At 44.4% G+C, this 17,251-nt stretch overlaps 1 protein-coding gene across 1 annotated transcript in view; it reads left to right on the plus strand.

Annotated features, from left to right (window-relative positions):
* Positions 1-830: 830 nt before the first annotated feature.
* The window catches only part of LOC311130135 (rho guanine nucleotide exchange factor 7-like), a gene marked incomplete at its 5' end in the record, with an annotated part of 28,166 nt that continues 11,745 nt past the window's right edge, over positions 831-17,251 (plus strand). The window contains 11 exons of the mRNA XM_084162819.1: positions 831-995; positions 2,665-2,748; positions 6,781-6,865; positions 6,996-7,129; positions 8,208-8,409; positions 8,813-8,901; positions 10,334-10,428; positions 11,021-11,116; positions 11,350-11,472; positions 11,805-11,943; positions 12,134-12,193. Of these exons, the coding sequence (XP_084018945.1) occupies positions 831-995; positions 2,665-2,748; positions 6,781-6,865; positions 6,996-7,129; positions 8,208-8,409; positions 8,813-8,901; positions 10,334-10,428; positions 11,021-11,116; positions 11,350-11,472; positions 11,805-11,943; positions 12,134-12,193 (1,272 nt within the window). The remainder of the gene's footprint in view (positions 996-2,664; positions 2,749-6,780; positions 6,866-6,995; positions 7,130-8,207; positions 8,410-8,812; positions 8,902-10,333; positions 10,429-11,020; positions 11,117-11,349; positions 11,473-11,804; positions 11,944-12,133; positions 12,194-17,251) is intronic.

A 17,251-nucleotide genomic window follows, 5' to 3' on the forward strand; every position in this document is an offset into this window, starting at 1 on the left:
CCTGGTGCAGGTCTACAATTTTGTTTCTGGTGTCCTTTGACAGCTCTTTGGTCTTGGCCATAGTGGAGTTTGGAGTGTGACTGTTTGAGGTTGTGGACAGGTGTCTTTTATACTGATAACAAGTTCAAACAGGTGCCATTAATACAGGTAACAAGTGGAGGACAGAGGAGCCTCTTAAAGAAGAAGTTACAGGTCTGTGAGAGCCAGAAATCTTGCTTGTTTGTAGGTGACCAAATACTTATTTTCCACCATAATTTGCAAATAAATTCATAAAAAATCCTACAATGTGATTTTCTGGATTTTCCCCCTCAATTTGTCTGTCATAGTTGACGTGTACCTATAATGAAAATTACAGGCCTCTCTCATCTTTTAAGTGGGAGAACTTGCACAATTGGTGGCTGACTAAATACTTTTTTCCCCCACTGTATTCCGACAAAAAATTCCCCGCCAACAACTCGTTGGACTAGCTTCTGTCCTTGTTGCTGTGATGTCATCGAACGCATCACAGTGAACTGCATCTGACAGCTCGCCAGGTTGGAGCAGAAAAAAATCACCACACACAAGAGAGCAAAGCCGACCCGTGGAACAGACCCGACCCGTGGAACAGACCCTCTGTATTTTCACAAACCGAGCATCATCTATATCCACCCGGTAGAGAAAATAAAGAAAAGGAAGGAGGGATCTTTCGCGTTTGCCGCCCCCCCTCAAAGCTCGCATGTATGAAAGGATAATGTTTTTGTTTTAACGCACCAGATGATTGTGTACCGGGGTAGCTATTGAAATACGCAAAAACCTGCCGCTTCGTTGGATATTCCTCCGAGACTGAGGCCATGAATTCCGCGGAGCAGACGGTCACTTGGCTGATCACACTCGGGGTGCTGGAGTCGCCGAAAAAGACTATATCGGATCCCGAGGCATTTTTACAGTCCTCCCTCAAAGATGGGGTGGTCTTGTGCAGACTGCTGGAGCGGCTGAGCCCGGGATCCACGGACAAAGTAAGGACAGAGCTGCCGCTTGTCTTCCCCTCTTGCCGCCCGCTTCATCGGCTCCTCAATGCGGCAAGAACCGTGACATAACGCGGTTTATCTCGCTTCTCTTTGCCCTCTGGCCCATGAAGAGATTCGTTTGTAGGTCACGAGCGCGTGGGTTATTGTTCCTAAAAACAGCACCAAATGGTTGCACATATGTCAGTAGGCCTACACTCACGCGTGTGATAGGTTTATACAGACAGACAGACCACACCGTTCGCTGTGGCAGATGCGAGTCACGACGATCTATTCTGTGCGCAATTATTAGTAGCCTTTGTAGATTCTTAAACCAAGACAAACGATGAGGCGCATTTTTTTGTTGTCAAACAAACTCTTAAATGTATGAGCTCTATGGTTTGGGAATTGTGTAGCCTATATGGATTTTAGTTTTTTCTTCTGGAGACAGGCAACAGAAAAGGCCACAGATAGCCTACAGATGCGTTGTGAGATTGGAACCCAAAGCGCATTACGCGGTATTACGTTAATGCACAGGATCTGTAGGCCTCTAGCCTATGGTTTATATGTAGCCTATGTTTGACACATTATCCGGATCACCAGCTAGTGGTGTATGTGGGTACACCACAAGAGCTGGCCGCCATTGACTGCAAAAGCTCACAGACAGATAGAGACCCTCGCCACATTTAAAGCAACAGTGCGGTATTTGTAATGTATGTCTGTCAACACCAAAAGCCCCACTCACTTTAGCCTTGTTCTATATTGTGTACGACAAATCTTGTGTGGTTTTAGACAGATTGGGCGTTCCCTGGCGTTCTTAATCTTAAATGCCTCTCTGACAACAGAATAGCCTAGTGCTGTCTGGAGAGTGGCCACAGCTGGAAGAGAGAGACTCTTCCATCACCTTATAGGAGAACATCACCTATAGCCTAATCTAACCAGGGTTCTGACCAACCGTTGATTCTGTTCTTATGGTCTGATAGAGTAGGCTATTGAAATCTGCCCATGATGACCACCTGATGATGAGCTATTGGCCACAAGTGCAAAGGAGGAGAAAGAGTCTTCCCTCTATGAAAAATGCAGTTATTATTATATTCTGTTCTATAGCGTATTATATTCTAACTGCATAGACTGATAGGCTACAGGTCATTTAACTGGTAATTACTCTGGTAAAAGATCTATATGTCCAGCCTCAGCCAGCGTCCAATGTTTCACTTTTGTTGTATATCTCACTGGCAGTTCATGTAGCCTATGGTTATAGACTGGTAATAAAAGGTGTCAGATCTGTCCTTCTAGATTCATAGGCTGTATTACATCCATTCACATTGACATTGTGGTTAGTGTTACTTATTTATTTCCCACCCGTTCTTTGATAATTATTCTGTTTTGATCAATTTTATCCATCCCGCCTCTGTTCAGAGGAGTCGCCAGCGTCCTCCCTCACTGCTTCTGTGTTATTGCTCACAGCTCCCATTCGCCAACGTCATTTCCCTCAATCCAATGCCTACTTCCCTGCTAGAGAATTTGTAGCTGTATTGTATAAGCAAGCCAAGAAGAGGGAATGTTGGCTTCTACTCTGAATCAAAACGCGCATACGACTGCTTCAAAGTAGCTAGGCTATGAAAAACAAGTTTATTTTGATCGAAATTCGTGTTTCTCATATGCATTTTTGTTGTCCCAGATCTACCAAGAACCGAAGAACGACGTCGAGTGCTTGAGCAACATAAAGGAGTTTCTCAAAGGCTGCACTTCGTTTCGCGTAGAGGTAAATTCTCCATAACATAACCCTACAAACACTCCAAACATGCATCCAACATTTAATACGAAAGATAAAGAACTTACATAAAATATTACCCATTTCCAATGTGACACAATAAACAATGGGGCCACGAAGTGGACGGAGGGATAGGCCTACTGACAGTGGGAGGAGGCTGGACTCCGAGCCGAGAACAATCACCCATCGCCGGGTGTGAGACTGCCTTGTTCGTCGCCTGCACTGAAATGGCCAATCCACAATCGCAACATTGTAACAGGCATGTTGCAATTATTTGGTGCCTTCGTTTAAAACTGTAACAATGTAACATTCTCTTGTAGGCTCCAAGTGCAGATAGCTAGTTAATTTATACATTTTGTTAAACTGTCTGGCCCTGACTATCAGACTGATGCTTTTCCATTATGTACGTCGTTGTCTTTCTTCCCTGGCCCACATAGCCTACGTGCATGGCGTTGCGCTTGTGTCCCCCATTTCTAGATTTGGAAACACCAGCTAGTTATCCAGATACCAGCAAGCGAGAATTAGGCTACACTTGGTCAATGAATCCATCCAGAGATGACAGAAGGTGTGGTCTTCAAACTCACTACATAGTTGACCCATATAGGAAGTCTTCACTCATGAGTTTTTATTGGGATGCTTTGGTATTTTCTCCTACAGCAGCAGCCAATGCTGTCTGTGTCGACTGTTATATCACACACTGACAATAATGATTAGGGTGAACGGTCTGATTTTAGATCTGTGGTCAGAGGGAAATGGCTAACACACACACACACACACACACACACGCGCACACACATACACAGAGAGTTTGGTACTGTGTCAGTGCATAGAGGAGTCATTGAACCCACCCAGTCTGGACAATACAGCTCACTGTTCCATCTTCACCATTGACTTTCCCCACTGAGACTGCAGCAGGGGAGAAGGAGAGGGGAGAGGGAAAGAAATAGAGAGAGGGAGGGCACTGTAGAATAAAGGGGTCTGAATATTATTTTGTTAAAGGCTTACTTGTGCTTGGTGTTGAATGTCAACACAAAGCCTTCTCTTCTTGGATAATAATTTTCTAAATCAAATAAAATGTTATTTGTCACATGCTTAGTAAACAACAAGTGTAGACTAAAAGTGAAATTCTTACTTTTGGGCCCTTCCCAACAATGCAGAGAGAAAAATATAAAAATGATAACACAAGGAATAAATACACAATGATTGGCTATATACATTTACATTTACATTTTAGTCATTTAGCAGACGCTCTTATCCAGAGCGACTTACAGGAGCAATTAGGGTTAAGTGCCTTGCTCAAGGGCACATTAACGTCATTTAGCAGACGCTCTTAGCCAGAGCGACTCGCAAATTGGTGCGTTCACCCTATAGCCAGTGGGATAACCACTTTACAATTTGGGGGGGCAACGAACGGGTACCAGTACCAAGTCGGTGTACCAGTACCTACTAGTGCTGAGTAGGTATTATTGATTTTAAAAAGCCTTTATTTGAATAGGCATATCACTGACGCTTTATGACAACACATATGTTGACACAGAATAACAATGTAATAGAGATGCTATGCGTCTAGTACAGTGTTTCTCAATCCTGGTCCTGGGGACCCAAAGTGGTGCACAGTTTTGTTTTTGCCCTAGCACTATGATTCCATTAATCAAAGGCTTGATGAGTTGCTTAGTTGAATCAGGTGTCTGAGAGCTGGAGCAAAAACTAAAATGTGCACCCATTTGGATCCCCAGGACCAGGCTTGGAAAACACTGGTGTAGTAAGTTAACATTCATGTTTGAGGTTGGACTGATTCCAATCTCTGAGAAGTGGACTGCTCATCTCCCTCTCTCTGAGTCATGGGGTGTTTTTGGGATAACTAAGCCTCCCAGGTGTGCAGACAGACAGACCTTGAAATCCTCACAGCAGCCCTCCATGCCCCTCATACTGTAACCCTGTTTCCCTATAAGCTGCTTTAGAGGGGAGAGGAGAGCGTGGCGTGTGTGTTTGTGTAACATGCAGGGAGATGGATTATAACAGTGTACTACATGGCCAGACATCATGGACCCTCTCCAGACACCAAATGACTGCTGGCTCACAGTACAGGTTGCTGCATGGGGCAGCAGATTAGGGGTGTGTGTGTGTGTACGTACCCACATGTGGGTGTGCCAGCGCTTTTTAAGCCCTGACCTGCTTCTGATGGGTGTGTGTATGCTGTGTGTTTGGCGGAGAATCCACTTTGCGCATGTGTGTATGTTTTGGCCCATATGTGGGTACCAGCTTCCGATGAGTGTGTTTGGCAGATGATTGTATACTGTTTGGTGTGTGTGTGGGTACTGTGTGTGTGCGTGTTAATGTTGTTTTCTTGGAATTATTCTATGGGCAATTCCATGGTAACGGTGATGCTGAGACTCAGATTATTCACTTTAAAATGCATGCCCAACAAAAAACACTGATTGCTAAACAAACCACACAACTATGGTTTGGACTACTTTGAATAATATCCACAGAACATTGTACAAAAACACTTTTACTTGAAGAACAGTGCAGATGCAAAGTTCATTAACAGAATGACCAGCAGCACAAACAGTCATTCTGTTACCAAACTTTGCATCTGCACTCTTCTTCAAGTACATGTGTCTTTATGTCTTCAGACTGTTTGGAGCCATGTCACACACACGCTGTGCAGCCGTTAGCTGACCCTTCACTCCTGACCTGTTGACCACAGGAAGTGACCCTAAGAGTTTCCACACCCCCTGTAGTCATCGATCCAGTTAGAGTACTTTTGAAATGCACCCTTCCTCCCTTCCTTGGAGTGGCCACTGATCTGCTATTCTGGAGAAGTAAAAGCCATATAGTGGAACTCCTGATTTCACCTACTGGTTCTATCATGTCAGGTCTGGGGTTGCCTTAAGGGCCACAGTGAAACCAGTCTTTATGCGTTCAGCTCTGATTAGGCCATAATGGTGGAAACATTGTGTCAATAAACCACAGTGGAGCATAGTTTGAGGTCACTTTCACGTTTTTCTGCACACATTATTTGACACCCAAAACCTTCTCACAATCATTGAATGTGTGTATGTAATATTTTCCTTTGCTGGGAATAAAAGCTTCATATTGTTGAAGTTCTGTATGAGAGGAGGGTTGGCTGCTTTCAGATCACTACCTCTATGGGACAGTGGAGGAATATAAGACTGGACTGTAACTCTGGAAGGAGCACAGTGTATGCATGCCATGCACACACACACACATTCTCTCAGGGCATAGCCTGTCTGTAATCAGAGCGGAAGACAAAAGGAAGCCACAGCTCAGTCACTCACCTTCAGTGGCCCGACAGTAACCACTGCACAGGGAGGGAGAGATGAAGCGAGGGAGGGAGAAATGGAGATGGAGGGGGAGATTGAGAGATGGTGAGAGGGGGAGAGAGTGATGTACATGAACAGACATTTTACAGGGAGAGAATGAAACAACAATAATCCAATTCACTCCACAGGCACATTAAACTCCACTCTATCTACTCAACCCCTTTAGTTTACAGTAGTTTGTGAAGCTGTCTGTATGCTACTGTCTTATTTTGATAGCTTCTGTGCTAGTGAATATGGGTTCTATTGATTGGCATTGGCAGGCCTTGTGATGACCCAGCTCCAGTGCTGTCCAATTGAGTAAATATTTTTTCCCCGAGTACTTTTGGGCATGTCTCCACGTATTTTAGTTTTGGCACTAACACCATGTCACACACAGGAATGATGTGCGCGCACACACACACACACACACACACACACACACACACACACACACACACACACACACACACACACACCAGTGGCGGCTGGTGGGAGGAGCTATAGGAGGATGGGCTCATTGTAATAGCTGGAATGGAATAAATGGAACGGTATCAAATACATAAAACATATGGAAACCACATATTTGACTCCGTTCCATTAATTCCATTCCAGCATTACAATGAGCCCATCCTCCTATAGCTCCGCTCACCAGCCTCCACTGACACACACTGACCCGTCTTTCTCTCGTCTCCCACAGCCGTTTGAGCCCAGTGATCTGCTCCTAGGACTGAACTTCTCCAAGATACTCAGCAGTCTGGTGGCTCTCAACAAAGTGACTGCAGGTTAGTCTGAAGTGTGTGTTTGTGTGCATGTGCGCAGCCCGTGTGAGTATGTGTGTGCAGTATAACCATTCTATTTTATGTGTGTGTGTGTGTGTATATATACAGTAACTGCTCTATTCGTTATCTCTAGACATTGGAGTGGGCAGTGACAGTGTGTGTGCCCGTCACTCGTCGGCCCATCGGATCAAGTCGTTTGAGTCTCTGGCCTCCCAGTCATCACTGGGTCGATCCTCCAAGCTGCTTCAGAACCAGTACCGCAGCCTGGTGAGACACACACATACACACACACACCAGCCTTAGTGCTGAAGCCCAACTTCTGAAATGTCTATCTCAAAGTGCATCTATGTCAAATGGAGATTTGTGTGGGCTTATCGTATAGTCAGTATTCAAGCCCTTATTTGTCCATTACTGAGCCATCGGCCTACCCTTTCTAACTCCCTATCCCACTACCATTCCTCTCCTCCCTTCTCTACCTCCCCCTCTCCCCTTGTCCTTTCCTTCACCTACCCTCCCTATCTCCCTCTCGCTACCCCCTTCACCTCTCTTGCTCCCTACCACCCCCTCTCTCCCTCTACCTTCCTTTCCTGCCCCTCTCTACCTCTCTGCCTCCCCTCTTTACCTCCCTCCTCCCCCTCTCTACCTCCCCCTCTCTACCGCTCTACCTCCCCTCTCTACCTCCCTACCTCCGCCTCTCTATCTCCCCCTCTCTACCTCCCCCCTATACCACTCTACCTCCCCCCTCTACCTCTCTACCTCCCCCTCTCTACCTCCCTACCTCCCCCTCTCTACCTCCCCCTCTCTACCCCCACCTCCCCTCTCTACCTCCCTACCTCCCTACCTCTCCCTCTCTATCTACCTCTCTGCCTCCCTACCTCCCCCTCTCTACCTCCCTACCTCCCCCTCTCTGCCTACCTACCTCCCCCACTCTGCCTCCCTACCACCCCCTCTACCGCCCTCCCTACCCCCTCTCTGCCTCCCTACCTCCCCCTCTCTACCTCCCTACCTCCCCCTCTCTACCTCCCTACCTCCCCCTCTCTGCCTCCCTACCCCCCCCCCCCTCGGCCTCCCTACCTCCCCCTCTCTACCTCCCTACCTCCCCCTCTCTGCCTCCCTACCCCCCCCCCCCCCCCCCCCCTCGGCCTCCCTACCTCCCCTCTCTACCTCCCTACCTCCCACTCTCTACTCCCCTACCTCCCCCTCTCTACCTCCCTACCTACCTCTACCTCCCTACCTCCCCCCCTCTGCCTCCCTACCTCCCCCTCTCTACCTCCCTACCTCCCCCTCTCTGCCTCCCTACCTCCCCCTCTGTACCTCCCTCCTCACCTCTCTACCTCTCTTATAGGACATGTCTGAGGGCAGCGGGACGCAGCTATTGGTCAAGGCTCGCTTCAACTTTGAACAGACCAATGAGGACGAGCTGTCCTTCAACAAGGGTGATGTCATCAACGTGACACGCCAGGAGGAGGGCGGCTGGTGGGAGGGGAACCTCAACGGCAAGACCGGCTGGTTCCCTAGCAACTATGTCCGTGAGATCAAAGGCTGTGGTATGTATCCCTTATTATAAACTGTGTGGTTCGAGCCCTGAATGCTGATTGGCTGACAGCCGTGGTAAACCACGGGTATGACAAAGCATTTATTTTTACTGCTCTAATTACGTTGGTAACCAGTTTATAATAGCAATAAGGCACCTCTGGGGTTTGTGATATATGGCCAGTATACCACGGCTAAGGGCTGTATCCAGGCACTCCGCGTTGCGTCGTGCATAAGAACAGCCCTTAGCCGTGGTATATTGTCCATATACCACACCCCCTCGTGCCTTATTGCTTAATTATTCTTGCTACTGAACATCACATAACCCAGGAATATCAGAAAGGACATGAAGGAAATGGATGGTGTCTGATGGAGAGAAATATCTAATTTCTCTCTCTCTCCCCCTCTCCCTCTCAGACAAACAAGTGTCCCCCAAATCTGGGACCCTCAAGAGCCCCCCAAAAGGCGTTGACACTACGGCCATTAGCAAGACCTACTACAACCTGGTAAGACCTGGTCATCCAATTTACTGCTCTCACTGTCTGTCTTCCTCTCCCTTTCTCTGGCTCTGTCTCTTTCTCTCTCTCTCTTTCTATGTGTGTGTGTCTCTCTCAATACTGCTGTTACAATCCTCAATAAAATAAATGACTCTTAAAGCTGTAGGCCTGAGGTGCCATGGCCGCTCCAGATAGCTTAACCTAGTTCTGCTTGTGTTCCTGACATTTTAATGTCTCTCAGTGCTCTGGGTTACTGACATGAGAGAACAAGTAAATACATGCTGTACTAGAGAGAGAAGGAGAAACAAAAGGACATGGAGAGGGAGAGAGGGGGAGAGAGAGAGGGAGAGAGAGAGAGAGGGAGAGACAAGGAGTGAGAGAGAGAGACAAGGAGAGATAGCGACAGGGAGAGAGAGGGAGAGAGAGAGGGAGGGAGAGGGAGAGAGAGAGGGAGAGAGAGAGAGAGGAGAGACAAGGAGTGAGAGAGAGAGACAAGGAGGGAGAGAGACAAGGAGAGAGAGAGAGACAAGGAGAGAGAGAGAGACACAAGGAGAGAGAGAGACACAAGGAGAGAGAGAGACACAAGGAGAGAGAGAGAGACACGGATAGAGAGAGAGAGAGAGAGACAAGGAGCGAGAGAGAGATTATTTTATTACAATGTATATTGTATACATTGTTGCTTTGGCAATATTGACGCTTTTCATGCTAATAAAGCAGCTTGAATTTGAATTTGAATTTGAGAGAGAGAGACATTTCAAACCTCTTTATTCTTTTGGAACGTTTGTGTGTAATGTTTCATGTTAATTTGTGATAGTTTATTGCACTTGCTTTGGCAATGTAAACATATGTTTCCCATGCCAATACAGCCCCTTTGAATTGAATTGAAAATTGAGAGAGAGAGTGTCTGTCTACCTGCCTGGACACAAGACTTACTCCCTCTACACCAGCGTGTCCCAAACTCGGTCCTAGGGACCCCAAGGGGTGCACGTTTTAGTATTTGCCCTAACACTACACAGCTGATTCAAATTATCAAAGCATCTGTGTAGTGCTAGGGCAAAAACCAATACGTGCACCCCTTGGGGTCCTGAAGACCGAGTTTGGGAAACCCTGATCTACACCTCTCTATTTCACCTCTCCCCACTCCCCATCTCTCCTACTTCCTTCATTATTTATATGGTCCTCCACTCCCACCCAGAGCTGTAACTCAGAGAGGAGAAGCTCTATGTACCATAAACTGTCTAGTCCTGTAGTAAAAGAGACTGTGATTAGAGGGTTAGGCTGGAGGTCCAGGGCCAATGGGAGGTCAAGGGTGAGGGGTCAGAGGGAGTGAAAGTATTCAGAGTTACAAAGACATGAAATTACAACTTGAACCATAGAGTGATACTCCTCAATAACCAACATGAAACTTGTAAAAACTCTCCCTCACACACACTCTCCCCAGGTGCTGCAGAACATTCTAGAAACAGAGACAGAATATTCCAAGGACCTCCAGAGCCTTCTGACCAACTACCTGCGATCACTCCAGAGCACAGAGAAGTAAGATCCACTTGTTGTACTGTTGTAAACCTCCCTCCCTCCCTCTGTCTCTGTCTGTCTGTCTGTCTGTCTGTCTGTCTGTCTGTCTGTCTGTCTGTTGTACTGTCTGTATGATGACATACTGTATGGCCACTGATTGGATTGGATCTACTGGACTCATTCCAAAACTCATGCTCTCTCCTCTCTCTTTCTCTCTCCTCTCTCTTTCTCTCTCTTTCTCTTTCTCTCTCTCTCTTTCTCTCTCTCTTTCTCTCTCCCTCCCCCTCTTCCCTCTCCTCCTCCTTCTCCACCTCTCCTTCTCTTCTCCTCTCCCCCTCTCTCCTCCTCCTCCTCCTCCTCCTCCTCCTCCTCCACCTCTCCTTCTCTTCTCCTCTCCCCCCTCTTCCTCCTCCTCCTCCTCCTCCTCCTCCTCCTCCACCCCTCTCTCTTCTCTTCTCCTCTCCCCCCTCTCCTCCTCCTCCTCCTCCTCCTCCATCTCTCCTTCTCTTCTCCTCTCCCCCTCTCCTCCTCCTCCTCCTCCTCCTCCACCTCTCCTTCTCTTCTCCTCTCCCCGCTCTCCTCCCTCCTCTTCTCTTCTCCTCCCTCTCTCCAGACTGAGCAGTACAGATGTGTATGTGATCCTGGGGAACCTGGAGGAGATCAGCACCTTCCAGCAGATGCTCGTCCAATCACTGGAGGAGTGCACCAAGTAAGTCCGGCCCCTCACAGACTTTCCACCAATCAGCACACAGGGATCAGAGAAAGGGCTTGTCACTGCTGTTCTAATCCAATCAGATCTGTCCTGCTGCTACTTGCGATATTTTACAGCAGTTTTCCTTCGAGGTAAATAAAGGGTATAGGAACATCTAGTGGTTGGCTGTGGTAATACAGCAATCCTTGATTTCACTCAGCTTGTGTGTGTTTTTTTCCCAACATGTGCAGACTTCCAGAGAGCCAGCAGAGGGTAGGGGGCTTTTTCATGAACCTGATGCCCCAGATGAAGGCTCTCTACGTGGGTTACTGCTCCAACCACCCCTCGGCAGTCAACGTGCTCACACAGCACAGGTAAATCTAGACCCTATGCAGCATGAAACTGATGTTCTAACATTCTTACTGTACAACAATGATTTATTTTTACACAGGCAGGTAGTGTAAAGGCTACAATTAGACTTGACAATTGAATATCCCTCTCTCTCTCTCTCTCTCTCTCTCTCTCTCTCTCTCTCTCTCTCTCTCTCTCTCTCTCTCTCTCTCTCTCTCTCTCTCTCTCTCTCTCTCTCTCTCTCTCTCTCTCTCTCTCTCTCTCTCTCTCTCTCTCTCTCTCTCTCTCTCTCTCTCTCTCTCTCTCTCTCTCTCTCTCTCTCTCTCTCTCTCTCTCTCTCTCCCTCCCTCCCCAGTGAGGAGCTGGGGGAGTTTATGGAGGGGAAGGGAGCCAGTAGTCCAGGTATCCTGACCCTGACCACAGGCCTCAGTAAACCCTTCATGAGGCTGGACAAATACCCCACTCTACTGAAGGAACTGGAGAGACACATGGAGGTAGGGCTGTGTGTGTGTGTCACGTATAGGTGTGTTTACTCTAAGATGTTGGTGTGCGATTGTTTGTGTGTGTGTGTTTGTGTGTGTCATGTGCAGGTATGTGTGTAAGAGTGTCCTCATTCACTGATGATGGATGTGTGTGTGTGTGTGTGTACAGCTGTATAACTGCTCTCTGCTGTGCTCCCTGTAGGAGAGTCACTCCGACTGGCCAGACATCCAGAAGTGTATGACAACATTCAAGAGCCTCTCGGTGAGTCACACCAATACACATATCGCCTCTTGTTTCCATAGTTACCTCATTAGCAGCGCATGGTGTGCGTCAAGCTGTGACGTGTGAGTCATGAGTCGACATGTTATGGTACACTTGAATGATATGAGCATGCATCACTTGTGCACACATAATTATTAAGTCATTATAAACACTACATGACCAACAGTATGTGGACACCTGCTTGTCAAACATCTCATTCCAAAATCATGGGCATAAATATAGAGTTGGTCCCTCCTTTGCTGCTATAACAGCCTCCACTCTTCTGGGAAGGCTTTCCACTAGATGTTGGAACATTGCTGCGGGGACTTGCTTCTGTTCAGCCACGAGCGTTAGTGAGGTTGGGCACTGATGTTGGGCGATTAGGCCTGGCTCGCTGTCAGCATTCTAATTCATCCTGAAACATGACAATGTTTGAGCAAAGAAACTCAAAAGGGGTGATGATATTAATTAACAGTAATTTTGATCCGAATGTGCAAATTGTCCAAACAGCTCCGCAAGGTAGATGGATGATTTTAAATATGTTATTGGACCATAAACAGATATGGCTCATTAACCTTTACGGACCAAATAATGATGATCCACACTTCTTTGACAATATATATATAATAAATTATCAACCCTGCAAGCAATACAATACTATTATTATGGTGGGAGATTATAATACTGTTTTAAATATCTGAATGGACCGTAAAGGAAATCACACTACAAACTGTCATGGATACATTAGAACTAGTGGATATATGGAGGCTTAAATATCCTGACCTAGTGAGATATACATGGTGGAGACTCAATCAAGCTAGTCGTCTTGACTTCTTTCTTATGTCATTCTCGTTGGCACCAAAAGTTTAAAAAGTGTTGATAGGGGACAGAATGAAGTCGGACCATCATATAATTAACATATACATTACTCTTACTGAATTTCCACCTGGGCGAGGATATTGGAAATTTAATCAAAGCCTATTGGATGATAACTTGTTTTTAACTAGGACAGAGGAATTTATAACTGAACACCTGTCCACAACCTCAGACAGTCACACTCCAAACTCCACTATGGCCAAGACCAAAGAGCTGTCAAAGGACACCAGAAACAAAATTGTAGACCTGCACCAGGCTGGGAAGACTGAATCTGCAATAGGTAAGCAGCTTGGTTTGAAGAAATCAACTGTGGGAGCAATTATTAGGAAATGGAAGACATACAAGACCACTGATAATCTCCCTCGATCTGGGGCTCCACGCAAGATCTCACCCCGTGGGGTCAAAATTATCACAAGAACGGTGAGCAAAAATCCCAGAACCACACAGGGGGACCTAGTGAATGACCTGCAGAGAGCTGGGACCAAAGTAACAAAGCCTACCATCAGTAACACACTACGCCGCCAGGGACTCAAATCCTGCAGTGCCAGACGTGTCCCCCTGCTTAAGCCAGTACATGTCCAGCCCCGTCTGAAGTTTGCTAGAGTGCATTTGGATGATCCAGAAGAGGATTGGGAGAATGTCATATGGTCAGATGAAAACAAAATATAACTTTTTGGTAAAAACTCAACTCGTCGTGTTTGGAGGACAAAGAATGCTGAGTTGCATCCAAAGAACACCATACCTACTGTGAAGCATGGGGGTGGAAACATCATGCTTTGGGGCTGTTTTTCTGCAAAGGGACCAGGACGACTGATCCGTGTAAAGGAAAGAATGAATGGGGCCATGTATCGTGAGATTTTGAGTGAAAACCTCCTTCCATCAGCAAGGGCATTGAAGATGAAACGTGGCTGGGTCTTTCAGCATGACAATGATCCCAAACACACCGCCCGGGCAACGAAGGAGTGGCTTCGTAAGAAGCATTTCAAGGTCCTGGAGTGGCCTAGCCAGTCTCCAGATCTCAACCCCATAGAAAATCTTTGGAGGGAGTTGAAAGTCCGTGTTGCCCAGCGACAGCCCCAAAACATCACTGCTCTAGAGGAGATCTGCATGGAGGAATGGGCCAAAATACCAGCAACAGTGTGTGAAAACCTTGTGAAGACTTACAGAAAACGTTTGACCTGTGTCATTGCCAACAAAGGGTATATAACAAAGTATTGAGAAACTTTTGTTATTGACCAAATACTTATTTTCCACCATAATTTGCAAATAAATTCATAAAAAATCCTACAATGTGATTTTCTGGATTTCTTTTCTCATGTTGTCTGTCATAGTTGACGTGTACCTATGGTGAAAATTACAGGCCTCTCTCATCTTTTTAAGTGGGAGAACTTGCACAATTGATGGCTGACTAAATACTTTTTTTCCCCACTGTATGTCAAAAGAGTCCATACTAACAAAGGAAATAGAAGGTCTAACAGAACAGATAGATAGCAATAAAAACTATAACATAGATGCTCAGAATAAATTAGAGGAAAAACAAAAAGAAATGGAGAAACTTAGTCAAGAAAGATCAAGTGTAATATATTATAAAAATAAAGCAAACTGGATGGAATATGGGGAAAATGCACCAAATTATTTTTTAATCTTCAACATAGAAATGCTACCAAAAATAATTTAATTTAACTGAAGCTAATTGTAGGGATTTTTTTCTATTGATAATGTAAAATTAACAGCCATACAGAAAGACTCATGTGAAGGTGAAATTACAGAGGAGGAACTTCTGGATGCAATTAAAGACTTTAAGTCTGGGAAAACTCCAGGGTTGGATGGCCAGTTGAGGTATACCAAACCTTTTTTGATATACTCAGAGGACCGTTGTTAGCATGTTTTAACCACTCCTATGTAAATGGTAGATTATCAGACACTCAAGAAGAAGGTCTGATTTCATTATTACTGAAACAGGATACAAGTGGGAAATATAAAGATCCAGTCCATTAAAACATTTTTGAGGCCCCTTACACTTCAGTGTGATGCAAAAATTCTAGAATATAATTAAAAAGGTATTGTCGTACATTATTCATTCTAATCAGACAGGTTTTTTACATGGACGATACATTGGAGATAATATATGGCAGGTACTGGAAACAATAGAACACTATGAAAAATCTGGGAAACCAGGCCTGCTATTCATAGCTGACTTTGAAAAGGCATTCGATAAAGTACGACTGGAGTTTATATATAAATGCCTGGAGCCTTTCAATTTAGGAGAATCTGTTATAAAATGGGTTAAAATCATGTATAGTAACCCTAGGTGTAAAATAGTAAATAATGGCTATTTCTCAGAAAGTTTTAAACCGTCAAGAGGAGTAAAATAAGGTTGTCCAGTATTGGCATATCTATTTATTATGGCCATCGAAATGTTAGCTCCAACAGATCCAACAATAATATCAAGGGATTAGAAATCCAGGGTTTAAAAACAAAGGTGTCATTGTACGCTGATGATTCATGTTTTCTTTTAAATCCTCAACTTGAATCCCTCCACAGCCTCATAGAGGATCTAGATACATTTTCTAACCTCTCTGGATTACAACCAAATTATGATAAATGTACTATATTACGTATTGGATCACTAAAAAATAAAAATGTTACATTACCGTGTAGTTTACCAATAAAATGGTCTGATGGTGATGTGGATATACTCGGAATACATATCCCAAATGAAATAAATGATCTCACTCCAATACATTTTAATAGAAAGTTAGCAAAGATATAGATAAGATCTTGCTACCATGGAAAGGTAAATACCTGTCTATTTGTGGAAAAATTACCCTGATTACCTCTTTAGTATTATCCCAGTTTACCTATTTGCTTATGGTATTGCCTACGTACGCCTAGTGAACAGTTTTTAAAATTATATGAGAAAAAAATATAAAATTTTATTTGGAACGGCAAGCCAGACAAAATTAAATGGGCCTATTTATACAATGAATATGAATTCGGAGGACAGAAATTATTAAATATTAAAGCATTAGACCTATCACTAAAAGCTTCAGTCATACAAAAGTTATACTTAAATCCGAACTGGTTCTCTAGCAAATTAGTAAGATTGTCTCACCCCATGTTCAAGAATGGCCTTTTTCCCTGTATTCAGATTACAACCTCTCACTTTCAGTTATTTGAAAAGGAAATCATCTCCCAAATATCACTATTTCTAAAACAAGCCATAGAAAGTTGGTTGCAATTTGAATTTTATCCGCCAGAAACGGCAGAACAAATAATGCAACAAATATTGTGGTTATACTCAAATATACTAATTGATAAAAAACCATTATCTTTTGAAAAAATGTTTTTAAATGATATTATCTTCATAAATTATATCACAGGTAGGACTGGTGGAGTTATGTCGCACATGCAGCTAACAAAAACAAAAATGGAAGAGGAAAGTGGAAGGGGGAAAAAGTAAGGAACTTGTCTGTCAGCCCTGCATTAAAGACCATAATTGGTTAAAGAAAATTGTGATAAATAAAAAAGTATACCAGTTTCATTTAAGGACCAAAGGATTGACAGCCGTCCCATATAGATTGCAAAATAGTTGGGAAGAGATTTCTGACGTACCGATTCCATGTCAAATTGTTTATGAACTGATATGCAAAACGACGCCGGATTCAAAACTACAAATTTTTCAATTTAAATTATTATACAAAATTCTTGCTACCAATTGAATGTTTTATTTTTATTGTATTTTATTTTATTTAACCTTTATTTAACCAGGTAAGCCAGTTGAGAACAGGTTCTCATTTACAACTGCGACCTGGCCAAGATAAAGCAAAGCAGTGCGATAAAAACAACAACACAGAGTTACATATGGGGTAAAACAAAACATAAAGTCAAAAATACAACAGAAAATATATATACAGTCTGTGCAAATGTAGCAAGTTATGGAGGTAATGTAATAAATAGGCTATAGTGCAAAATAATTACAATTAGTATTAACACTGGAATGATAGATGTGCAAGAGATGATGTGCAAATAGCGATACTGGGGTGCAAATGAGCTAAATATATAACAATATGGGGATGAGGTAGTTGGGTGGGCTAATTTCAGATGGGCTGTGTACAGGTGCAGTGATCAGTAAGGTGCTCTGACAACTGATGCTTAAAGTTAGTTATTTATATGGGGGAT

The sequence above is a fragment of the Coregonus lavaretus genome, assembly GCF_964263955.1.
Source record: "Coregonus lavaretus genome assembly, chromosome: 5".
NCBI lineage: Eukaryota > Metazoa > Chordata > Actinopteri > Salmoniformes > Salmonidae > Coregonus > Coregonus lavaretus.